The sequence below is a fragment of the Ylistrum balloti genome, unplaced genomic scaffold (assembly GCF_031769215.1).
Source record: "Ylistrum balloti isolate Yb309-2 unplaced genomic scaffold, AGI_CSIRO_Ybal_v1 Utg370706, whole genome shotgun sequence".
Classification (NCBI taxonomy): domain Eukaryota; kingdom Metazoa; phylum Mollusca; class Bivalvia; order Pectinida; family Pectinidae; genus Ylistrum; species Ylistrum balloti.
In genome coordinates this window covers 113,691-140,810 of record NW_026782423.1, presented here as the reverse complement: position 1 = coordinate 140,810, position 27,120 = coordinate 113,691, and the positions used below count along the sequence as shown (strand labels likewise).

The window sequence follows — 27,120 nt, the reverse complement described above, 5'->3', positions numbered from 1 at the left end:
AAAGCGATTAACTGGAGCTATCACTTAAGAAGAAATCTCGCGCACATTAGGTGTTGTGATATATTGACCTATCTTTCACGGATGCTCAAACAATCACATTATGTAGTACACGTGTATTATATAAGTATTATCATGCACGGCTCGTTTTATCACAGTTAGGCTTGGGACCATGTGGACACATTTGATAAGGATGTGGATGTACATCTAACTTCCTCGTGGTATTAGGGTATATCAGTTACCACGTCCTCGCCAATCAGGATCATTGGAGTCACACGGCGGTAAGTAAACCTCCTTTCCTTCTTGTGTAAATGTACAAAAGATTCACATCAACCGGAACGCTTTTCTTCTTGTGTAAATAATTCTACACATCAACTAGAACACATTGATGATCTACAACTCAGATGTTCTGAGGCGAGTATTATATGGAATTACACATAAGCAAATACCAGAAAACCCTGTCTGTAAAGTGTTAACGACGAGTACTGACTATTTACCTAATGTTCAAATTATCGTATCGAAGACAGACCAGCTGATATCACGCTTGTTCATACACCGCCAAACACATATGTGATTCGTTAAAAATCTACTTTTGTTGTTTTGTGTTTAACATTACATATAGGGACGCATTGTCTAGGAGTAACCACAACGCTAGCTTTAATGTTGTACCTGTGGTATTAAAACGACTCGTCTGGTTTCCGCACTTGAAATGTACACTTCCTTGTGTGTATCTATGTCGCCCTCGTCACAGCTTTACAGATAACATATATGTATGTGTATATTTTATAGACGTTGAAACAAACATATCTAACGTGTTGTTTATCACCAATCGAGGTAGTGTTTTATGTTCGATATTGGCTGAAAATATTAACGTTGTTATACAAATAAACACCCTGTCTCTCTGACGTTTTAATCACTTAACAAAGTTACTTCCATCACAAAATGATGTCCAGCGAAGGTGGAACATATTTGGGGACGAACGCGTAAAAGGGCAATCGAATCGACAGTCCATGGGCTAGAAAATTTTTTATCACGTGCCCGTTTAGTTGACGATAATGAAAGAGACATTGCCAATCAAATTGTTTAAAAATTATCATGCTTACACTTGATGTTAACAACATAATACGATCCACAATCATGGTTTTGTCTTTACTTTCTGAATCGAAATGAAGGGGCCCAAAGATTCTTGCAATTATTTGCATGATATGTATCAACCTATCGCGGGTTTGAAATGATACTGAATTTACCCATTTTCCCCTACATATAGTTTTCACCCATTATTTACAACACGTGAAACGATATTACATGTGCCATCATTAAAGTTGTACCGAAGAGAGTCCCACTTAAACATAATATATATGATCTTGTATGAAAAAATAAGTTCTTTGTGAAGAAAACATTGCTTTAATATCATAACAATATAAAGAAAATGGGGAGTTATCAACCAAGTCATATATTTTTTTAATGTTGGGTTTACACATATTCTCCAGTGAAAAGATGAGGACGATATGACGTTTAAAACTGAAAAAAATGAAAATCATTGAAGCATGCGTATGGCGATAAAATTATGATGTGATAAAACGCACGCCAGGAATGAATTAGATAGATTAATTGTTTACTTCAGAGGTTTGTGATGTAAGCAGGTACATGTTGGAGCAGCGCATAGAGAATTACTGGTTGTTTATCGTTTCATGGACTGATTTTCAGTTATTTTCTAAATGCGAGGACGCAACACGTGACGATGGAGGATGACAACTATGCCCCAGCGCGCCCGCCACGCCAGTCCTTGGACGACCAGCTGTGGTACTGGGGTAAAATTTCGCGGGAGGAGGTAAAAGATTTAATGAGGGATCGATGTGACGGATCTTTTCTCGTTCGGGATTCCGCTAATTCAACGGGTGAATACACATTGACTGTACGAAAGGGAGGGGCCAGTAAACTGATGAAGATTTACAGAACTACAGATGGAGGTTACGGCCTTGTCATGGGGGAGTCTTTTTCAACGGTCATGTCCTTGGTGGAATTTTACGGTGATCATTCACTGAGTCAATTCAATGCTTCAATGGACATAATGTTGGCCCATCCTGTTAACCGGAGCTTATCCAACGTAAGTACCATTTATATGAAAATAAGACCGACATGTGAGCAAAAATTATCAATTAGCTGGACGACCAATGGGAAAATTTGCATCAAACAATTGAAAACAGGTGTATCCTGAATTACCGTTGCTACTTTCCGCATGCCTTCCCTTATCACAAAAATCGAATTTCAAACAAGCGCTAGAACGGTATGAAAAAAACAGTAGACGATATGTTTTCTGTCAGGGTAAGGAGAAACAGAGAAATCATGCTTGCTACATAACACCTTAGTAGATAAAAAAGTAGATGTTGGTGATGTTTGTTGATTGGTTTTGCTATAAATACCAGGTGATCTGTTGTTTAGTGTCGGTGATGTTTGATGTTTGTTGATTGGTTTTGCTATAAATACCAGGTGATCTGTTGTTTAGTGTCGGTGATGTTTGTTGATTGGTTTTGCTATAAATACCAGGTGATCTGTTGTTTAGTGTTGGTGATGTTTGTTGATTAGTTTTGCTATAAATACCAGGTGATCTGTTGTTTAGTGTTGGTGATGTTTGTTGATTGGTTTTGCTATAAATACCAGGTGATCTGTTGTTTAGTGTTGGTGATGTTTGATGTTTGTTGATTGGTTTTGCTATAAATACCAGGTGATCTGTTGTTTAGTGTCGGTGATGTTTGATGTTTGTTGATTAGTTTTGCTATAAATACCAGGTGATCTGTTGTTTAGTGTTGGTGATGTTTGTTGATTAGTTTTGCTATAAATACCAGGTGATCTGTTGTTTAGTGTTGGTGATGTTTGTTGATTGGTTTTGCTATAAATACCAGGTGATCTGTTGTTTAGTGTTGGTGATGTTTGTTGATTAGTTTTGCTATAAATACCAGGTGATCTGTTGTTTAGTGTTGGTGATGTTTGATGTTTGTTGATTGGTTTTGCTATAAATACCAGGTGATCTGTTGTTTAGTGTTGGTGATGTTTGTTGATTAGTTTTGCTATAAATACCAGGTGATCTGTTGTTTAGTGTTGGTGATGTTTGTTGATTGGTTTTGCTATAAATACCAGGTGATCTGTTGTTTAGTGTCGGTGATGTTTGATGTTTGTTGATTGGTTTTGCTATAAATACCATGTGATCTGTTGTTTAGTGTTGGTGATGTTTGTTGATTGGTTTTGCTATAAATACCAGGTGATCTGTTGTTTAGTGTCGGTGATGTTTGATGTTTGTTGATTGGTTTTGCTATAAATACCAGGTGATCTGTTGTTTAGTGTCGGTGATGTTTGATGTTTGTTGATTGGTTTTGTTATAAATACCAGGTGATCTGTTGTTTAGTGTTGGTGATGTTTGATGTTTGTTGATTGGTTTTGCTATAAATACCAGGTGATCTGTTGTTTAGTGTTGGTGATGTTTGTTGATTAGTTTTGCTATCAATACCAGGTGATCTGTTGTTTAGTGTTGGTGATGTTTGTTGATTGGTTTTGCTATAAATACCAGGTGATCTGTTGTTTAGTGTTGGTGATGTTTGATGTTTGTTGATTGGTTTTGCTATAAATACCAGGTGATCTGTTGTTTAGTGTTGGTGATGTTTGATGTTTGTTGATTGGTTTTGCTATAAATACCAGGTGATCTGTTGTTTAGTGTTGGTGATGTTTGTTGATTGGTTTTGCTATAAATACCAGGTGATCTGTTGTTTAGTGTTGGTGATGTTTGTTGATTGGTTTTGCTATAAATACCAGGTGATCTGTTGTTTAGTGTCGGTGATGTTTGATGTTATGTTGATTAGTCTTGCTATAAATACCAGGTGATCTGTTGTTTAGTGTCGGTGATGTTTGATGTTTGTTGATTGGTTTTGCTATAAATACCAGGTGATCTGTTGTTTAGTGTCGGTGATGTTTGTTGTTATGTTGATTAGTCTTGCTATAAATACCAGGTGATCTGTTGTTTAGTGTCGGTGATGTTTGTTGATTGTTGATTGGTTTTGCTATAAATACCATGTGATCTGTTGTTTAGTGTCGGTGATGTTTGTTGTTATGTTGATTAGTCTTGCTATAAATACCAGGTGATCTGTTGTTTAGTGTCGGTGATGTTTGATGTTTGTTGATTGGTTTTGCTATAAATACCAGGTGATCTGTTGTTTAGTGTCGGTGATGTTTGATGTTTGTTGATTGGTTTTGCTATAAATACCAGGTGATCTGTTGTTTAGTGTCGGTGATGTTTGATGTTTGTTGATTGGTTTTGCTATAAATACCAGGTGATCTGTTGTTTAGTGTCGGTGATGTTTGATGTTTGTTGATTGGTTTTGCTATAAATACCAGGTGATCTGTTGTTTAGTGTCGGTGATGTTTGATGGTTTGTTGATTAGTTTTGCTATAAATACCAGGTGATATGTTGTTTAGTGTTTGTGATGTTTGTTGATTGGTCTTGCTATAAATACCAGGTGATCTGTTGTTTAGTGTTGGTGATGTTTGTTGATTGGTTTTGCTATAAATACCAGGTGATCTGTTGTTTAGTGTCGATGTTTGATGTTTGTTGATTGGTTTTGCTATAAATACCAGGTGATCTGTTGTTTAGTGTCGGTGATGTTTGATGTTATGTTGATTAGTCTTGCTATAAATACCAGGTGATCTGTTGTTTAGTGTCGGTGATGTTTGATGTTATGTTGATTAGTTTTGCTATAAATACCAGGTGATATGTTGTTTAGTGTTGGTGATGTTTGTTGATTAGTCTTGCTATAAATACCAGGTGATCTGTTGTTTAGTGTCGGTGATGTTTGATGTTTGTTGATTGGTTTTGCTATAAATACCAGGTGATCTGTTGTTTAGTGTCGGTGATGTTTGATGTTTGTTGATTGGTTTTGCTATAAATACCAGGTGATCTGTTGTTTAGTGTTGGTGATGTTTGTTGGTTAGTCTTGCTATAAATACCAGGTGATCTGTTGTTTAGTGTTGGTGATGTTTGTTGATTGGTTTTGCTATAAATACCAGGTGATCTGTTGTTTAGTGTCGGTGATGTTTGATGTTTGTTGATTGGTTTTGCTATAAATACCAGGTGATCTGTTGTTTAGTGTCGGTGATGTTTGATGTTTGTTGATTGGTTTTGCTATAAATACCAGGTGATCTGTTGTTTAGTGTTGGTGATGTTTGTTGATTGGTTTTGCTATAAATACCAGGTGATCTGTTGTTTAGTGTCGGTGATGTTTGATGTTTGTTGATTGGTTTTGCTATAAATACCAGGTGATCTGTTGTTTAGTGTTGGTGATGTTTGTTGATTGGTTTTGCTATAAATACCAGGTGATCTGTTGTTTAGTGTTGGTGATGTTTGTTGATTGGTTTTGCTATAAATACCGGGTGATCTGTTGTTTAGTGTTGGTGATGTTTGTTGATTAGTCTTGCTATAAATACCAAGTGATCTGTTGTTTAGTGTCGGTGATGTTTGATGTTTGTTGATTGGTTTTGCTATAAATACCAGGTGATCTGTTGTTTAGTGTTGGTGATGTTTGTTGATTGGTTTTGCTATAAATACCAGGTGATCTGTTGTTTAGTGTCGGTGATGTTTGATGTTATGTTGATTAGTCTTGCTATAAATACCAGGTGATCTGTTGTTTAGTGTTGGTGATGTTTGATGTTATGTTGATTAGTCTTGCTATAAATACCAGGTGATCTGTTGTTTAGTGTTGGTGATGTTTGTTGATTGGTTTTGCTATAAATACCAGGTGATCTGTTGTTTAGTGTCGGTGATGTTTGATGTTTGTTGATTGGTTTTGCTATAAATACCAGGTGATCTGTTGTTTAGTGTCGGTGATGTTTGATGTTTGTTGATTGGTTTTGCTATAAATACCAGGTGATCTGTTGTTTAGTGTTGGTGATGTTTGTTGATTAGTTTTGCTATAAATACCAGATTCTGTTGTTTAGTGTTGGTGATGTTTGTGATTAGTTTTGCTATAAATACCAGGTGATCTGTTGTTTAGTGTCGGTGATGTTTGATGTTTGTTGATTGGTTTTGCTATAAATACCAGGTGATCTGTTGTTTAGTGTCGGTGATGTTTGATGTTTGTTGATTGGTTTTGCTATAAATACCAGGTGATCTGTTGTTTAGTGTTGGTGATGTTTGTTGATTGGTTTTGCTATAAATACCAGGTGATCTGTTGTTTAGTGTCGGTGATGTTTGATGTTTGTTGATTAGTTTTGCTATAAATACCAGGTGATCTGTTGTTTAGTGTTGGTGATGTTTGTTGATTGGTTTTGCTATAAATACCAGGTGATCTGTTGTTTAGTGTCGGTGATGTTTGATGTTATGTTGATTGGTTTTGCTATAAATACCAGGTGATCTGTTGTTTAGTGTTGGTGATGTTTGTTGATTGGTTTTGCTATAAATACCAGGTGATCTGTTGTTTAGTGTCGGTGATGTTTGATGTTTGTTGATTGGTTTTGCTATAAATACCAGGTGATCTGTTGTTTAGTGTTGGTTTGATGTTTGTTGATTGGTTTTGCTATAAATACCAGGTGATCTGTTGTTTAGTGTCGGTGATGTTTGATTAGTTTTGCTATAAATACCAGGTGATCTGTTGTTTAGTGTCGGTGATGTTTGTTGATTGTTGTTTAGTTTTGTTTGATGATTGTTGTTTTGCTATAAATACCAGGTGATCTGTTGTTTAGTGTTGGTGATGTTTGTTGATTGGTTTTGCTATAAATACCAGGTGATCTGTTGTTTCGTGTCGGTGATGTTTGATGTTTGTTGATTGGTTTTGTTATAAATACCAGGTGATCTGTTGTTTAGTGTTGGTGATGTTTGATGTTTGGTTTTGCTATAAATACCAGATGATCTTTTGTTTATGTCTGATGTTTGATGTTAGTTGATTGGTTTTGCTATAAATACCAGGTGATCTGTTGTTTAGTGTTGGTGATGTTTGATGTTTGTTGATTGTTTTGATAAATACCAGGTGATCTGTTGTTTAGTGTCTTTTGATGTTTGTTGATTGGTTTTGCTTTAATTACCAGGTGATCTGTTGTTTAGTGTCGGTGATGTTTGATGTTTGTTGATTGGTTTTGCTATAAATACCAGGTGATCTGTTGTTTAGTGTTGGTGATGTTTGTTGATTGGTTTTGCTATAAATACCAGGTGATCTGTTGTTTAGTGTCGGTGATGTTTGATGTTATGTTGATTGGTTTTGCTATGTGTGTTGCTATAAATACCAGGTGATCTGTTGTTTAGTGTTGGTGATGTTTGTTGATTGGTTTTGCTATAAATACCAGGTGATCTGTTGTTTAGTGTCGGTGATGTTTGATGTTTGTTGATTGGTTTTGTTATAAATACCAGGTGATCTGTTGTTTAGTGTTGGTGATGTTTGATGTTTGTTGATTGGTTTTGCTATAAATACCAGGTGATCTGTTGTTTAGTGTCGGTGATGTTTGATGTTATGTTGATTGGTCTGTTGTTGTTTAGTGTCGGTGATGTTTGATGTTTGTTGATTGATGTTTTGATTATAAATACCAGGTGATCTGTTGTTTAGTGTCGGTGATGTTTGATGTTTGTGATTAGTTTGCTATGTTTGTTGTTTATTTGGTGATGTTTGCTGGTTTTGCTATAAATACCAGGTGATCTGTTGTTTAGTGTCGGTGATGTTTGATGTTTGTTGATTGGTTTTGCTATAAATACCAGGTGATCTGTTGTTTAGTGTTTTGATGTTTGTTGATTGGTTTTGCTATAAATACCAGGTGATCTGTTGTTTAGTGTTGGTGATGTTTGTTGATTGGTTTTGCTATAAATACCATGTGATCTGTTGTTTAGTGTCGGTGATGTTTGATGTTATGTTGTTGATAAATACCAGGTGATCTGTTGTTTAGTGTCGGTGATGTTTGATGATTGGTTTTGTTATAAATACCAGGTGATCTGTTGTTTAGTGTCGGTGATGTTTGATGTTTGTTGATTGGTTTTGCTATAAATACCAGGTGATCTGTTGTTTAGTGTTGGTGATGTTTGTTGATTTGTTTTGCTATAAATACCATGTGATCTGTTGTTTAGTGTCGGTGATGTTTGTTGATTAGTCTTGCTATAAATACCAGGTGATCTGTTGTTTAGTGTCGGTGATGTTTGATGTTTGTTGATTGGTTTTGCTATAAATACCAGGTGATCTGTTGTTTAGTGTCGGTGATGTTTGATGTTTGTTGATTGGTTTTGCTATAAATACCAGGTGATCTGTTGTTTAGTGTTGGTGATGTTTGTTGATTAGTTTTGCTATAAATACCAGGTGATCTGTTGTTTAGTGTTGGTGATGTTTGTTGATTGGTTTTGCTATAAATACCAGGTGATCTGTTGTTTAGTGTCGGTGATGTTTGATGTTTGTTGATTGGTTTTGCTATAAATACCAGGTGATCTGTTGTTTAGTGTCGGTGATGTTTGTTGATTGGTTTTGCTATAAATACCAGGTGATCTGTTGTTTAGTGTCGGTGATGTTTGTTGATTAGTTTTGCTATAAATACCAGGTGATCTGTTGTTTAGTGTCGGTGATGTTTGTTGATTAGTCTTGCTATAAATACCAGGTGATCTGTTGTTTAGTGTCGGTGATGTTTGTTGATTGGTTTTGCTATAAATACCAGGTGATCTGTTGTTTAGTGTTGGTGATGTTTGATGTTTGGTTTTGCTATAAATACCAGGTGATCTGTTGTTTAGTGTCGGTGATGTTTGATGTTATGTTGATTAGTCTTGCTATAAATACCAGGTGATCTGTTGTTTAGTGTTGGTGATGTTTGTTGATTGGTTTTGCTATAAATACCAGGTGATCTGTTGTTTAGTGTCGGTGATGTTTGATGTTATGTTGATTAGTCTTGCTATAAATACCAGGTGATCTGTTGTTTAGTGTCGGTGATGTTTGATGTTTGTTGATTGGTTTTGCTATAAATACCAGGTGATCTGTTGTTTAGTGTCGGTGATGTTTGTTGATTAGTTTTGCTATAAATACCAGGTGATCTGTTGTTTAGTGTTGGTGATGTTTGTTGATTGGTTTTGCTATAAATACCAGGTGATCTGTTGTTTAGTGTCGGTGATGTTTGATGTTTGTTGATTGGTTTTGTTATAAATACCAGGTGATCTGTTGTTTAGTGTCGGTGATGTTTGTTGATTGGTTTTGCTATAAATACCAGGTGATCTGTTGTTTAGTGTCGGTGATGTTTGATGTTATGTTGATAAGTCTTGCTATAAATACCATGTGATCTGTTGTTTAGTGTCGGTGATGTTTGTTGATTGGTTTTGCTATAAATACCAGGTGATCTGTTGTTTAGTGTCGGTGATGTTTGTTGATTGGTTTTGCTATAAATACCAGGTGATCTGTTGTTTAGTGTCGGTGATGTTTGATGTTTGTTGATTGGTTTTGCTATAAATACCAGGTGATCTGTTGTTTAGTGTCGGTGATGTTTGATGTTTGTTGATTGGTTTTGCTATAAATACCAAGTGATCTGTTGTTTAGTGTCGGTGATGTTTGATGTTATGTTGATTAGTTTTGCTATAAATACCAGGTGATCTGTTGTTTAGTGTCGGTGATGTTTGATGTTTTGTCGGTATGTTTTGTTATTATTATTCCATGATCTGTTGTTTAGTGTTGAAGATGCTTTATGTTTGGACCATTTTTATTCATTGTCAATATACGATATCACGTTTACTTTTGTTGTAGGTGTTTGACGGTTTGACACTTTCCGATTTTGAAACCTTACACGTGGAGTACATGGACCAAATGTACGAATATGACCTGCTCCTCGACAAACATTCGGAACAGCTGGATATACTTCAGAACAAACAACAGTGTCTGGCTGTGTATAAAGCAAGTATCGAGGTGTACCAGGAACAAGTCGATCTGCTTCAAGAATGTGTCCGCAGTGCACCAGTTGACGACATTACAAGGTAACGTTTACTAAAATTTTGCTTAATCTGTATATAGGATCACTGAATAAGAACGAAAACGGATGTAGGTATTCATTATAGTAACGACGATGTAAAAACCAAGAGGACGCGAGTGCAGTTTCCGTTATATTATCTAACCATGCTTAATGCTCATTTGTTACTGAGGAATCAAACCGCTAATGAATAGTCAAAATTGATAGAAGAGAAGACAAACTTAAAACTCAAAATTACGTTATCGGTTATTAAAAACTCTTTTGTGGCATATTTGTTATAAGTTCAATATTTTTGTTCATAAATTATTTGTCCCTGGGAACAGCGGACAAGTAGGTGACAAGTAGCCTCAGCATATCATGGGCGTAACTAGCCCAGCAGAAATGTGTAAGTCCAGGCGAGGGGTCTGGGGGCCGCCTAGGAAAATGAATTTCATGATTTCAAAGATGTTTTGAATCGTTTTCTGAGGCAGTTTTTTTTATTTACTTAACAACAAACTCCAACTTCTAACTAAATAAAAGCTAACTTTCTGTGCTTTTGATTTGCGAAAATGTCCAATTTCCGTATCTTGGTTACATGTACCTTCGGTCTTTGATGTGTCACTTTTAGTGTGGTCACTCGATTCGACTTTATTTTGTTTGAAAAACTTGTCGATCGACGTCTGTAATCCAGAAGCTTTCTTCGTTTTGAAAATTTGCTCTTTAACAACATTATAATCGGAAACGTTGAAATGATAGTAAGAAGTAGAATAGTATCACGTGTAAAACGTTCCGGATAGCGAAGCACTAGGCCTAGTTATTTAACAATTTTTTATTTATGTTTTTTATTTATCAAAAATATTATATATTTATTTTCAACCTTAACTTTGTAATTTTGTCCGACATACTCTATGCACGGATTTTTTTATGTGTAAGCCCGGGCTTTTTCTTTCTACGGAAGCTACGACCCTGCATATGGTTGTACGCTGCGCATTAAATAAGATACAGTGAAGACAAACAATGAAGTAAACTGCGTCATACAGCTGTTTCGTCTCCTAAGACCCGTTTTTTGCGTATTAGCTCACTAAATCAACAAATCTAATACTTTTCAAAGGACACTTGATAGATCAAGTAAACCTGTATATATCGACCCGTGTCACTACTGCAGTAAATCAAAACATACTACAGGATAAGAGCCATTTCATTCCAGATTGCACATGAATTTCTCGATGTTGAATGAGCGGCTTTCTAATCTGCGTAAGGATATGAAAAGCCTGGAACCGGAGATAAGGCGGACAGGGGCAGTAGTGTGGTCATACCAAGCCGACTTGGACGAGTTAAAGCCCATCATTACCAAATTAAGGAACCGCCGCACTAACGCATCCGATGATCTCACGAAGAATGACACAACCGGTGATATAGAGGCAAAAATCGCAGAGACTATTGGGTAAGGCAAACTTGTATTTCACGATGAGCTAACACTTGGTGTAGTAAATTCCGATTTATGTAAAACGGCCATTTAAATACATATGTGATAGGTCTATTAAATGTAAACAAAAAAATAAATCGTAAATCATGCTGCGAGTTTACACTACAGAAGGTTGTTACACCTGTTTCAGTTATGACAGTAAATACATTAAGAATACAACGTGTATACTTTCAGAAACCCACTACTAAACAAACGTTCCTGGTATTTGGACGCGGATAGGGACGAAGCCGTTAAGGTCTTGGCCGACGCCGAGACTGGTACTTTCCTCATCCGACCAAAGAAGCCAAGCCTTCGAAAATGTTTGTCGATAAAGTAAGTCCAATAAAAAACAGATGAAAGTTTTAATACAAAATCGCACAGTCATCTTTATATATACGGAATGACAGGTTTCAGCAGTTCGGTCATATTTTTTGAAATTTTATTTCAGGTGTGACAATGGTGTAAAGCACTGTATCATTGAAGTAAATGAACAAGGGAGGTGTGGATTTGACGATACTTACGAATTCGAAAGCCTGATAAAATTTATCACTTACTTCAACAAACACTCACTTTTGCCGTACAACAAACAGACGAACACACGTCTCGTTCATCCTGCTCTGGTTATCGAAGAACCATTTTATGACGTCGTTTAACGAATCCAACAACTCCCACACAACCGGAAGTCAAACTGTGTAATAAGGATTGGCAATGAAAAGCTCGACTTATCAACTGGAATTCTGAGTTAAGGAATCATATTGATTGAAACGAATCACAGTCACGCGCTTCTGGTTTTAAAGATACATCATTAATACGAGATTAGTTTGTAAAATTTATAAATGTGTTGTTAACGAACGTCTGTCTTACATTTCTAAGACTGGAAGCGAGTGCCTGTGGATAAATTAAAAGAGGATTTTAATTTGATCACGGGTACAATTGATAGACTACTTTTCTGTCTATGGTGGGGTTTCGGAGAATACTGTCTCACTCGTTAATGAATCGTACGAGGTGTAATTATTGACAGGTTACAGAACGGACTGGATCACTGACTAGTTACAAATCTGACTGGATCATTGACAAGTTACCAATCTGACCGGATCACTGACAAGTTACCAATCTGACTGGATCACTGACAAGTTACAAATCTGACTGGATCATTGACAAGTTACCAATCTGACTGGATCACTGACAAGTAACCAATCTGACTGGATCACTGACAAGTTACCAATCTGACTGGATCACTGACAAGTTACAAATCTGACTGGATCACTTACAAGTTACAAATCTTTCTGAATCACTGACAAGTTACAAATCTGACTGGATCACTGACAAGTTACCAATCTGAATGAATCACCGACAAGTTACAAATCTCACTGGATCACTGACAAGTTACAAATCTGACTGGATCATTGACAATTTACCAATCTGACCGGATCACTGACAAGTTACCAATCTGACTGGATCACTGACAAGTTACAAATCTGACTGGATCACTGACAAGTTACCAATCTGAATGAATCACTGACAAGTTACCAATCTGACTGAATCACCGACAAGTTACCAATCTGACTGGATCACTGACAAGTTACCAATCTGACTGGATCACTGACAAGTTACAAATCTGACTGGATCACTGACAAGTTACAAATCTTTCTGAATCACTGACAAGTTACAAATCTGACTGGATCACTGACAAGTTACCAATCTGAATGAATCACCGACAAGTTACAAATCTCACTGGATCACTGACAAGTTACAAATCTGACTGGATCATTGACAATTTACCAATCTGACCGGATCACTGACAAGACTGGATCACCACAAGTTACAAATCTGACTGAATCACTGACAAGTTACAAATCTGACTGGATCACTGACAAGTTACCAATCTGAATGAATCACCGACAAGTTACAAATCTCACTGGATCACTGACAAGTTACCAATCTGACTGAATCACCGACAAGTTACAAATCTGACTGGATCACTGACAAGTTACCAATCTGACTGAATCACCGACAAGTTACCAATCTGACTGGATCACTGACAAGTTACAAATCTGACTGGATCACTGACAAGTTACCAATCTGACTGAATCACCGACAAGTTACAAATCTGACTGGATCACTGACAAGTTACAAATCTGACTGAATCACCGACAAGTTACAAATCTGACTGGATCACTGACAAGTTACAAATCTTTCTGAATCACTGACAAGTTACAAATCTGACTGGATCACTGACAAGTTACCAATCTGAATGAATCACCGACAAGTTACAAATCTCACTGGATCACTGACAAGTTACAAATCTGACTGGATCATTGACAATTTACCAATCTGACCGGATCACTGACAAGTTACCAATCTGACTGGATCACTGACAAGTTACAAATCTGACTGGATCACTGACAAGTTACAAATCTGACTGAATCACTGACAAGTTACAAATCTGACTGGATCACTGACAAGTTACCAATCTGAATGAATCACCGACAAGTTACCAATCTGACTGGATCACTGACAAGTTACCAATCTGACTGGATCACTGACAAGTTACCAATCTGACTGAATCACCGACAAGTTACAAATCTGACTGAATCACCGACAAGTTACAAATCTGACTGGATCACTGACAAGTTACCAATCTGACTGGATCACTGACAAGTTACAAATCTGACTGAATCACCGACAAGTTACAAATCTGACTGGATCACTGACAAGTTACAAATCTGACTGGATCGCCGACAAGTTACAAATCTGACTGGATCACTGACAAGTTACAAACCCGACTGGATCATTGACAAGTTACAAATCTGACTGGATCACTGACAAGTTACAAATCTGACTGGATCACTGACAAGTTACAAATCTGACTGGATCACCGACAAGTTACAAATCTGACTGGATCACCGACAAGTTACCAATCTGACTGGATCACTGACAAGTTACAAACCTGACTGGATCATTGACAAGTTACAAATCTGACTGCACAGCTATACATACTGGAATCTATATATATGATGCGATTACTGTGTAACAAGGATTAATATCCTCTTATTAGCCAGTATCATTTAATGCCAGATTTTTGGTAGTGGAGGACAGCCCTCTGGCAACTGCCCTACGAATTTCTCGAGCCTGTGACATAGACTTGGCGAGCTGGTGATATAGACACCTTGACCACACTACCATCTCGGCCAATGTAATTGCTGATAATATGAACGAATACAATAATGTGCCCTACAAGTCTGATGATTGACGTGCATCATACAGCGGTTTAGACACCCTTAGACTTTTCAGAGATTGTTGAAGTCAGAAATGTGGAAAGTCAAAAATGAAATTGACATAAATCAAAGTACTGGAAGAACTGTAAACGAACATTTTTGTAAATAACAATCTGATATTTGATAATATGTATAATCATTGAAGCTCGTGCTCTTTTACATAATGCGAAGTGTAAAGGTGAGATGTGGAAGTTAACTTTAAATATATCTAATCCTCCTTTATCTGGATTACACAACTAGCAACTTCCTAAACAAACATGTTCAGTCTTTGGACTAAATATTCATCAACTTCTGATGGTCATTTGATTCTGGCGAGCTTTGCGTTTGCTTTATATTTGCTAATACCTTACCTTGACCTTTGACCTGATGACCCAGTTAACTTCTCTTGGATTTTTTGCATGTATATGTATGTAGTTTATGTTTACTTTCCATTTAATTTCACTCAGTTATTTAGCCGTGATACATTGATATAATATTTGATACCGTAAGAAATCAATACACTAACTAAGTAACTAACTAATTCCTCAGTTATAGGAGTTTGCTTTTGAGTGGATATCATGGGCCTTTTGGTTATTTACAAGAAGTAAATTGATGACATTGGTATATAAGTTGTAGTTTAAACAGCATCTATTGAATATCTAAACAAATGTTAAACATACAGTATACGGGTGATATATATTGACAATTTGGGGAAAAAAACTATAATATGACCTCTGTGACCTTGAGAGTAGGTCAAGGTAATTCATCTGAACAAACTTGATAATCCTTCAATACAACATTGCTTCTGGTCAAATATCATGAACCGAAGTCTTTATTGATGTATAAAGTGATTGTTTTGTGTATTATTTGACTCCTTAGCTATCAAACAAGAGGCCCATGGACCTTAACATATATGAACTCACTTCAGTTTCTTTTCCAAATAATAACTTCATGACAACAGTTGAATCAAGAAAAAAAAGTTTTAAAATGTGTTTATCAAGATGGCGGCCGTGGAGGCAATATAGGATTACAGACTTTTAAAAATAGCAACACTTGTTAGGACCATTTCAGGATCATTTCAAGCATGTTTAACCCACTTCAAACCCACTTGTAGGGCATGAGAAGTTTTAAAAAAACTATTGTTTAGGGAAACCATGATTGTTATTCCACTCTTGTTAGCCCGGAAGTTAGCATGCGGAGAGTCTTAAAGTGGGATGTAACTAGAGTACCAGGAGAAAATCCAAATGGTCAGGCAGGTTGCCCCTACTTTCGTTTTGTAAATCAAACTTCGGTCGACTTCGGCAGGTAAACAATTTTTCATATACAAAAATGTTTTCAGTCTAAAATGAATACACATTTCAGTTAGAATACTTGCCTATATTTTAATGTGATGATAAAACACAAATAAAAACAGATATAGAAATCCAGTATATAGCTACTTGTTTGTGAATTGTCTCCTTCAGACCATGTACACAACAGTGATTTTCGGAAAAATAGGAAACATTATCTCGGGACCACTCCAGGCAAGTTACAACTAAATCCCGTGGTCGAAAAAGAAATTTGGAAAGCATATAGTGAACAACCCTGGAGGATTGCTAGATATGTGACTGGTCTACAATTGTAGTCGTTCTGATAGAATATAGTTTCCATCTTATGAGTTCTGTCTGTAATAGAATTAACTGTCACTCCACTCGGTCTTTTCAAACTCGGTTTCAAAATAGATGAAACGTTATTTTTGTAAATAACAAGAGATTTATTGACAATGTCCATCGTATATATCCACCCGAATTGGAAATCAAAGATACCACAGACTCTTGGACATCAGCTGCTTATCTCGATCCTTTCCTACAACGAAACACGCATGGATAGGTACAAACCTATGATATTTACAAGTCACAGCTGATTTGATATTCATGTGTCTGTTCCCATTATCACGATTTTCAACTGACGGACAAACTCATAACAAAGTGAAAAGATGCAGGTTGGTAAAAATAGTGGAAAGCTTTATGGTTGCCATAGTGATCTCATTAAAAAAATGCTTTGATGTAATATGAAGCTAGTCGTGTTTGATGCTGGTTATTTGCCTGTTGTTACGTTATTGTATACAATGTCTCATTTGCGAACGTGACATTACTTCTTGGATTGACCAGGCTTTACATGGCGAGTGTAGTCGACGATACGGAACACCTAAGGCCGAACATACTATGACGAGGTGGTAAACAGATTAAAGACCAAAAATACACCAGATGGTAACAATGCGCTGTAGTCAATTCGGCCAGAGACGTATATATCGCATATGTCTCTGATTCGGATACGCTTTGTCAACACTTGATCAGAGATGTCCCTATTAAGTACTGGCTCGCTGCGGCGTATCCAGATGACTTCATTAAAAAGCCAAAGCGTGAACTTATTTACTACAATACATTGTTACCGTCTTTTAGGTTTATGCATGCGCATCATAACGTTACTAGGCGATGGAGCTGTCATTATGTATATAACATGTTTAAAAAAAATATACGTGTTCTTTATAAGCCGTAAGCTTCAGTAATATCACATTCTATACCTAAATAATTTCATGTGTATTCGTAAACAGTCGTAAGAAAGGAAGGTGACTGAATGTTATAAAGCATTTCGTTTAAAGCGAAATGTCAGCCATATTGGATTGCGGCCCTCGGATTGAACAGGATGTAGATGTCCTATATGTAAAAGAAACTACCATATTTGGTAATTGCAGTTAAGCTTACTTTGGATTTTAATGTTCGTTTAAAAATGCAAGAATTCCATACACGAAAGTTGAATAAATTTGACAATTCTTATAAATTATTAAAATGTCATTCTGAACCAACCTTGGATTGTCTTTTTGTCTATGAAAGGTCATTCTGATTTACTCGACATGCTGCAACATTTACAATTTTTCCACTTCCTCCGAACTCAACTTGTGACAAATGTCAGGGATTCCAGCAGTCTACCCACTGAAGAGTTCATACTTGCAAGAGATTAGCTAAATAATCAACCTTTTGTTATGATGACCGTCAGTGCACTATTGTTCTCCTTATATATCACAAAATTAAGAGGACATCACTAGGGGACAAGAGAAACCTACATATGATGATTGTGAAATATCCTTTCAGTACTTCTCAAGAAATAGCAATTTCAAGAATGTTAAAAAGTAGATGAAGGACGACACACCATAGCCATGGGTCGATATAAATAACTCCTTAATTGATAATTTGGCATATATTTTGTCTATCACAAAGATGACTTTTGAGTAGCCAGTTTGACAACAATAACTGGCACGTGGTCGATGTACACACCAAGGACGGGTCACTCGACCTATTAGAAAGGCAAAATTTTATGCAAAACTAATTTTGGGCCATTTCAAATCTATCTTGCATTATTGTGGTCATAATAGTGAAGCATTGAATTACAAGCATGTGGTTTTAATTGACATTCATACATTGTACCACTACCATCATTGAGGAGTCCCTAAAGAACCAAGAACCACATAATGCAATTCTAATACATGTAGGTAGTAGTGGGATATTTGCCCGTTACAAACCATGAACTAGCAACATCTCGAAGCCACCACTTTACAACATAGCCGAGTCTGACAGAACTGGATGGAAAGAATTTTTGTTTTCTTCAATAAATCAGGTTCGGGATACTGATATTGATCTTCATACAAAAATCAACTTATTGTGAGGGTCACACAAAAATAAAAGGAATTTGTAGAAATGGAGACAGGGGCATTGACACTTTACTAGAACATTTGTCAAATATTCTAGGAAAAGTTCTTTTTGTGGGTGAAATACCCTTGGTAACAAATGATTAAATAGATGTTTACACAAAAGAATCAATATGTAATTAGAGAATCTTATCCATAAAACCATTAGTGCTCATATTTGCTTGAAAGTTTTGAACATGATCAAAATAAGTGTTGTAGATTTCAACAAGAGTACAGAATCAGTTTTGAGCATAAAAACGGTTTTATGAATATAATTTTGATAACAGAAAACAAGAGGTGAGAAAAAGTTTTTATTTGTACTTGGACATTGGTCAAGATATCTTTGTAAAAACAGCTGTTTGTCGTCCGGTGTCCAAGTACTATAGTGAGTGGATTTATTATGAAAGGCGTCCATAAAATGTTTTCCTATAATTGTGTAAATATTGTACAATAACATTATTATGCCAATCTTCATTTCACTGGCAATAATAGTATCCCATGTTGGGACGATTTTTTCCATTGCGACCATGTCTTCATTTTTATTGTCATTTTGTTGATAAAGCGCTAAAATTGGGTCAGGGTATTTTTTGATATTCACACAAGTCCAACAGCTTTCATAGTACAAGCAAAACCAGTAGTGTCTGAACATGCTTTTAATGTTGAAACTTAGATCATTCCATTTTGGATGACTCATCAAAGTTCCCAACCAGATCTGAAAGTAAAAAATGGAGGTAGTAATAACTGCTTTTCAGCAAAATGAAATACTTGGTTTGCTATTCACGATCCCCGAAATAATCCTAATGATATTGCATTTGTTAGGAGAGATAATAAATAAACATCAAATAAAGTAGTATGTATATTCATCTCAATGTTAAGTTAATGACAAGTCTGATTTCAACCTTTATCCTTCCCAAAAGAGATTTAACATTTCTGAAACATTTCTGCCAAAATATGAAAACTGCTGTATTGTTTACACATTTTTCTGAAAGTAGTAACACCATTGTTGTTTTGCATACATTTAAAATATTGTCTGATGACATGTTCAACTTACATTTTCCTAGTGTACTTAACCAAATATGAAATTGTCACCGCCTGAAGGCTTCGGTTTACACCATTTTGTTAATACCATAGAAACATGTTAACGACAATTGGATTAACTCAAAAGCTTGTCTTTTGTTTAGTTCTTCAAAGCAGTGATACTATACATTAATATAAACTGAAGAAGAAGATCATGAAGTGATTCCAAGGAAAACGGGCAAGATAAAATATGATCAAAAGGGCTACAATAGTCATCTTGATAAGGGTGAGTGTACTGATGACTGAGGCAATTGTTAACCAGATTTCTGGTTAGACTCATTTCACCATCACAAAACCACATCACAGACTCACCAGACTGGTGCAATGTGTGCAGAAATCAAGAGTCTGGTTGTACAAGACCAACATTTTCCTTATTTGTGATATTTCCTTTGGTTTACAACCTGCTGACTGTTAAACAGAGAATGATGTGGACATCTTGCCTTGGCTCCTATAGAACCCTAACAATATGTTGCAAAGTTGAGCAACAGTAACCATTTTGCGAACTCTGTTGTGTCATCTTAGTGTACAAAGTAGTTTGATGCTGGTACCTACCTGGAACATCATCGTCATCATCAATGTCCTCTGTAGCAGGCTTGTTGTCTCCTGAGCCTCCTGAAGTTAAAAAGTAAGCATACAATGAAATGAACAATCACTGGCCTTGTTTTCCATTTTGTCTGTTCTTGGTGGGTAAGAGGTTATTTCACCTTCAAATTCACACTAATGTCTGTGCCACAATCTCATCAACTGTTAGGATAGAAATTAACAATGAAGACTTCTGAATTTTAGTCAATTAACTTGTAGAATAACAAGAGATCCCAGAGGGATTTTGATGCCCACTACTGTTTAGTCTTTATTTGTTCTTCAGTCCCAAAATCAAATGGACACAACTAAGGGCCAAAGGGTCTCTACCATAAAATTTGAGAAAGATCCATCCTGAACTTCTCAAGGAGTAGTAATAGATGTTTACAGGTGGGTCATGCATCACAGACAAATGACAAATTTAAAGCAAATAGTATAATACATTTGGTTCAAATCTAATGGTAAAAATTGAAGTTATTTAACAGAAATAAAGACAATACTGTATCAGTGACCTTTACAAGTCCTTTAACTCTGGCAAATGTTGATGGATGTTGACCAATATCAAACTCAACCGAGATCTAATGGATACACAGCAACATACTAAATTTGATGAAGAAATAATATATGATGAAAATCCTAAATCTAGTTAGACCAAAGTCATCAGATGTTGTATCAACAGACAGGTTTTAACCTCTGAAAGAATTACCAATCTTGTTTGAAGAATATATCATTTTTGACTGATTGGGGCTAACTGTTATCACTCAGAAGCTGGGAGAATCTATTTTCTCACTGCTTTATCAAAAAAACAAAACAAAAAACAAAACAAAACAGAAATTTGACTATGGTTTTGAAACTTACCTGACATACTACCAGTGACAGACGATGCAAGCTTTTTGAGACTACTTAAGCTTTCAGCTCCTAGTTGATTAAGAATACCTGGCAACATCTCTGCTATTTCTGCAAACACAAGAAAAATAGAAATTATAAAATTTTATCAATCAATAGCAGGGACATGGTCTTTGAGATCTAAAACCTGTGTTCATTTCTAAAATATATACATCTAAAGTGAGCAACATTGAAAGCGAAGGTATTGAAACCATTTATTGTTTATGTTCAGTTTAAAGTTCCAATGAAAGAGATCTATCATATTACTGTGAACATTAAAATCAGCTTATCATACCTTTATATTCCCTTTTTTTTTACGAACAGTAATGATAGAATATTTGTCACTTAATTTCAGTGATGCTGGATCAATCAATGATTTTATCATCGCTAAAGTATGACAAAGCTGTAAAATACTTTTAAACATTAATAAAATATAACACACCATCTAATAGTCAGATATGTAAAATTACCAGAAAGTTTACTACCAGTAAAAGAAATCATAACTGGTGATAGTGCAACATCACTTTGAACTTTAGACTCCTAAAATCATTTAGGAGGTTCACTATCACAGGTATACTGGGCCTTTTTACCAACTGGTGAAAACACCTGTTGTTATTGTTCTGTTTCTTATTATTATTATACTTAAGATTTTGTGGTGTCTAATTTTAAAGTCTTTTACAGGTCTTTTATTACTACTTTAAAAGATATTCTGTGAAAAGCAATCAGCCATTCAGGTCACAGCTACCTCATTTGATATTCGTGACATTAGCAGATAATAAAACTTGTATGGAAAGTGATCCTCATAACCGTTTCAAGAAATCAGTCAGTCAGGTAAGAGCACTATGATATAAATATGCATGGTTGAACTTGAGTGAGGAGATTATGTAATAAGATTACCAAGCAAGTCTCATCATAATTCATTAAAGATAACATGCCGAGAAGTATTTATTGCTGAAAGTTATCAGCCAATCAGGTCACAGCAATCTCATAAAATATGCATAGATTTGCCAATAATCGAACCTGAACGAATAATTAAGGTAATAAGTCTACAAGGCAAGTTTCTTAAAATCTTATGCCTTCATAAGATAATGAGTAGAAAGCATTCCCATAGAGTGATTAAAGAAATCAGCCAATCAGGTCCCAACAGCCTCATTAAATATGCACGGAATTTGTTCTTCATCAATCTTGTGCAAGGGATAAGGGATCAAGTGTACCCACAAAGTTTCATCAAAATCTGACCAGTTCTTCAAAAGATATGCAGCAAGTAGAATCAAGACTGATGGAAGGATGGAACCCATTTGAAGATCCCCTGCCCAACGAAGTTGGCATGGGATAATAACTGGCATTCCCTTTTAATTCTAAAGTCTAATGAAAATTATAAGTTTTCAAATATCAATGTTGTAATAGTTTACAATAAAACATTATTCATTTCAGCAAGATGGAAGAAACCACTAATCACAACAGTCACTACTTCAAGATTTCGATAAACATTGTAACTTACGTTTGTTCTCGGCCTGTCCTGTGATTGCAAATGTGTTTGCAGCAAGTGAGGCTTGCACCTTTGGGTTATTAAAGTGGATGACCATACCATCATCCTTGATCATATTCACCTGAAATTAAGATGAATTACTGTAGATCATTCTTTCAAAAGTTAAATCTGAAACTGGGAATATGTTAAATCCTATGTGTGTGCCAACAAGCGAAAGCCTGGAAATATTTGGACCTTTTCCCAATTTTTTTGGCTTTCGTTTGATAAGGGCATGGAAAACAAACTTTACCTCTAGACAAAACATCTTAAATTTATAAAGCACCTGCCAAAGAACAAAAAAAAAAAAGGACAAACAGCGGCTTAAATTTAAGATAAATGCTTTTACTGATCATAGGAGATAACTATCATTATTCATAAACTTTCGATAAATCTAAACCTGATTTGTGATGAACACATTAGCAAACCTGCCAAACCACATTGTTGAATAGTATTAATATTCTAGAATTCAATTAGACAAAATCATTAAACTTATATCCAGGTCTACCATCTTCAATTGGTATTTGACAGGTCAGCTGACATTTTAGCAATTAATAAATCATGTTACAACTAAAATTACACAGCCTGATCATATGGTTAATTTCACATTTCCTTGAAACACCAATTCTGGATTTAGACATTTAAAAAAATGTTTCAATTGTTAACATCATATTCTGAACATTATCGCATTCTTTTGACAAATGGACATTATTTTCAATGTTTTTTTGTTCACTGCAAAAGTGATAGTGCTGACACAAATAACACTTTGTATTTTATACAACATATAATCAAAAAGCAATACTTTAAATTACCGTACATCACTTATATTTTGCATGGGATTTATTTTTGCATTAATAAGTGAGGAGAGCCAAGCACATATTCAATCTCCTGCGATTATTTGTATGAAAATGACAGTAGATGGGATCACAGGCTTTTTTTTAGACTTGTTGTAATATATATACATATATATTATTAGAGCACCAGCTAGGATTTGAAAAGGGCTTGGCAATGACTCAAAAGTGATATTATCAGATGTTGGATAACATAGAATATATAAGGGGAAAAAGGTGTTTCAAGAAAATGTGATATTAACTGGAAAGTGACATTAACAGAAGTGACATTAAATGGGTCCCACTGTATCAACAGATTTATAATACCCTCATCAGTTGAACATCTTCAACACAGATAAATCCAACAGCAGCTGAGACAGTTTTGCGGTTTAGCTAACTTTTACTTCAAATTGGTAGGAATAAAATTAAATCATGACACTGAATCATTTGAACTTATCATGCAACACTTGTGATTCGATAAAGTTTGATTTGTCATCCTACCACTGCCAGAGGTATAAAAAATAATGAAAATTGTTCAAGCTGTGTAAAAATAAAATCAATGCACTCCGTTCAAAATAATATGAGGCACATTTCACAATTTCAAGACCTCATTTATTATTTTTGTGTATAAACCAGATATCCATCAATTATTATACCACTAGCTGATGAATATTAATATGAACACTTCTTTTATTAAGTTAAGCATTAAAAGATCAATCAAATTATGGATTCTATTTCTCATAAAACTACATCTGTGAACTGTACCTCCTCAATTCCTGGGATGTTACTGACAGAGAGTTTCTTCAGTGAACTTTGTAGTTTCTTATCATCTGTTGTTGCTGTGCGATGTACCACCTTCTTCTTCCTTCTTGCTGTACCCTAGTGTGAAAGAAAACATATTAACTAAACATAGTTTTCAGAAAGGTTCTAAGCAGCATTTTCAAAACTTTTAAATGCTATCCAAAATATAAGATTGATATAATACTGGTTAAAGATTTTAATATCTACATTCCAAAAAACAACATGTGTATAATAATATAGCAGTTTGATCTACAACACAACAGAAACGTACCTTTCCTCCTATGCGTACTTGCTGTTGCAGCTGCTTCAATTTCTCAGGATTCATTTTTAATCTGTAACAACCATTACCAAAATTTTAAAAACTTAGTTATCAAACGCCAGTTATCTTACACAAGCAAAAATAATGAAAAACAAGAGGCCCATGGGCCTTAACGGTCATCTGACAAAAAGCAAGCCAAACCTAGAAAGTGGGTTGAGGTCATTCATTTGAACAAACTTGGTAGCCTCTCCTCCAAGCATCTTACGGGCCCAATATCAGCACTCATGGACTTTTGCTTGTTGAGAAGAAGTCGTTTGTATATTTTAACATATTTGACCCCTGTGAACTTGAAAGTGGGTCGAGGTCATTCATTTGAATAAACTTGGTAGCCTTTCCTCCCAGCATGCTACAGACCCAATATCGGCACTCATAGACTTTTGCTTATTGAGATGAAGTCCTTTGTATATTTTAACATATTTGACCCCTGTGACCTTGAAAGTGGGCCAAGGTCATTCATTTGAACAAACTTTGTAGGGCTCCATGCCAGCATGCTATGGGCCAAGTATTAGCCCCCTAGGCCTTCTAGTATTTGAGAAGAAGTTATTTAAAGATTTTAACATATTTGACCCCTGTGACATTGAAAGTTGTTCAAGGTCATTCATTTGAACAAACTTGATAGCCCTTCATCCCAGCATGCCACAGGCACAATATCAGCAATCTGACCCTTTTGGTTATTGAGGAGAAGTCGTTTAAAGATTTCAACATATTTGGCCCCTGTGACCTTGAACGTAGGTCAAGGTCATTCACTTGAACAAACTTAGTAGCACTTTATCCCAGCATGTCACAGGCCCAATATCTACACTCTGAGCCTTTTGGTTAATGAGAAGAAGTTGTTTAAAGATTTTAACATAACCCCTGTGACCTTTAAAGTGGGTCAAGGTCATTCATTTGAACAAACTTGGTAGAGCTCCATGCCAGTATCCTCTGTGCCAAGTATTAGCCCCCTAGACCTTCTAGTATTTGAGAAGAAGTCGTTTGAATGAAAAGTTTACGCACGGCGCACGGCGGACGGCGCACGACGACGGACGAAGCATGATGACTATAGGTCATCGGACCCTTCGGGTCAGATGACCTAAAAAGAGAAAACAACATAATTAAAATTCATCTTCAGTATTATATCATAAAAAAGTTGATTTACTTTAGGTACTAATTTAATTGTGTATTTGTACTAAGGTGCAGCTGAAATAAGTTGCAGAAAGTAAATTTTATACTTTTCCTGATAATTTGTTTGAATAACTTTCAATGGTTTCAAAGAAAATATCAAAATATCAAAAAAGGGGGTGGGGAGAGGAAAGGAAACGGGACAGAAAAATACAAGTGAATGCTTCTCTTCAATGCACATAAGCATTTATATCTATATATAACAAGTTCCTATTAAAAGGGTGGTCTCATGAAATGCATTCATTTGAGGTATTCACTATTGACATAGGCAGCTTTTGCAAGAAGTTCGACCAAAATCTGTCAAAATCAAATGATAACACGGATGATCAGGATGGAATTTAACAGAAAACAAAATGACAGGACAAATTTCTGTAACAGTATATGCCCTTCCCCAATAAAATGGAGGGGGCATAAAAATGGTCTGAAAATGTGATAATAATGGCATGTTATACAGAAATGTTTAAGAGCTCCTGATATATGGCAACCAGTACTGAATGCTCAACCATCAAATAAGTTGGGCGAGGTAGAACACTTGGATCATATACCATGCCCTTCTTTAAGATTCAAAATCAGATCAATCTACATAAACACAATGACAGGGTATGTAACTAAGAATGGCAAGTGCACATGAATTTTATCATGCAACAAATGACAAAATTGCATTGCAACCTAATGAAGAAGTTGTTTCAACTAAAGTTGTCAGCTGTGAATAGATTCACTTTCTAACCAGATATAGGAAGCCTCACATAAAGACTTGTGTACTACTAACAGACTGAACATTTCGTTGATGTATCTTTGAATTCGCTTACAGCTATTTCAATGTTGTTTTATAAGTTAAGTTACTCAAACGATGAATAGTTGTTGGAAAATCTACATCCAGAGTCCAGTTATTTTTATCACATTTTTATTATTATTCGATTTCCATTAATGTGAAAAACGTGGTTTATTATGATATCGTTATTTTCAATGATAAACTTTCATATAATATAGAGAAAACACATATACAAATATACATATATCCATGTGGTATATGATTGCTTGCATAAACATGCTTCGCATTCGCCATGTCTCGTTCCTAATGACATTTCCTAGAATTTCAGGTATTTTGGAAATATAATTTCATAGATATAAGTTAGAAAATAAACGGAACATGGGGGAAACGCAATAATTGTTGTATTGAAAAACCGTATGATAATATTCTCCTCAAGTAATTGATATGTGAAAGGATCTCCAGGATGGAATGTCACTACTAATTTATCAGTGAACAAACAACGCGATGTGATCGTCAGTATCTACTTTGATATAAACATTAGACACGAAGTTGAACGACATATAATCAAACAGTATCGATACTATTGTGTGTTTTTGAAAGTACAATAAAATTGATGGTGTTATTTCGAACTATAATGCTCTATTTACCCTGAAATTTGATCGACAAAAATGAAGACCCACGAGGTTTTCTATGGCCGCCGCTGAAGAGGGCTACGTCATCGTTTATTGTGTAGAACTCTTTATTAGAAATCATTCAATATTGTTATGTATTGTTGTGATTATAATATGCCTA

General features: G+C 35.6%; 2 protein-coding genes across 2 annotated transcripts; one reads left to right on the top strand and one right to left on the bottom strand.

The window, feature by feature from the left end:
• The first annotated feature begins 201 nt into the window (after positions 1–201).
• On the top strand, positions 202–13,195 carry LOC132557638 (phosphatidylinositol 3-kinase regulatory subunit gamma-like). Its single transcript, XM_060222158.1, has 6 exons — positions 202–278; positions 1,705–2,104; positions 9,735–9,961; positions 11,141–11,377; positions 11,594–11,731; positions 11,847–13,195. The coding sequence occupies exons 2-6, from the start codon at positions 1,739–1,741 to the stop codon at positions 12,049–12,051; spliced, it is 1,173 nt and encodes a 390-aa protein (XP_060078141.1). The 5' UTR covers positions 202–278; positions 1,705–1,738; the 3' UTR covers positions 12,052–13,195.
• A 5,481-nt stretch (positions 13,196–18,676) lies between these two features.
• LOC132557637 (transcription factor BTF3 homolog 4-like) lies at positions 18,677–27,047 on the bottom strand. Its single transcript, XM_060222157.1, has 7 exons — positions 26,976–27,047; positions 24,348–24,408; positions 24,041–24,154; positions 22,422–22,530; positions 20,894–20,992; positions 20,009–20,068; positions 18,677–19,091 (listed from the first exon to the last, which is right to left on the bottom strand). Exons 2-7 carry the CDS (start codon positions 24,399–24,401, stop codon positions 19,051–19,053), a joined length of 477 nt encoding a protein of 158 aa, XP_060078140.1. The 5' UTR covers positions 24,402–24,408; positions 26,976–27,047; the 3' UTR covers positions 18,677–19,050.
• Between the last annotated feature and the right edge of the window lie 73 nt (positions 27,048–27,120).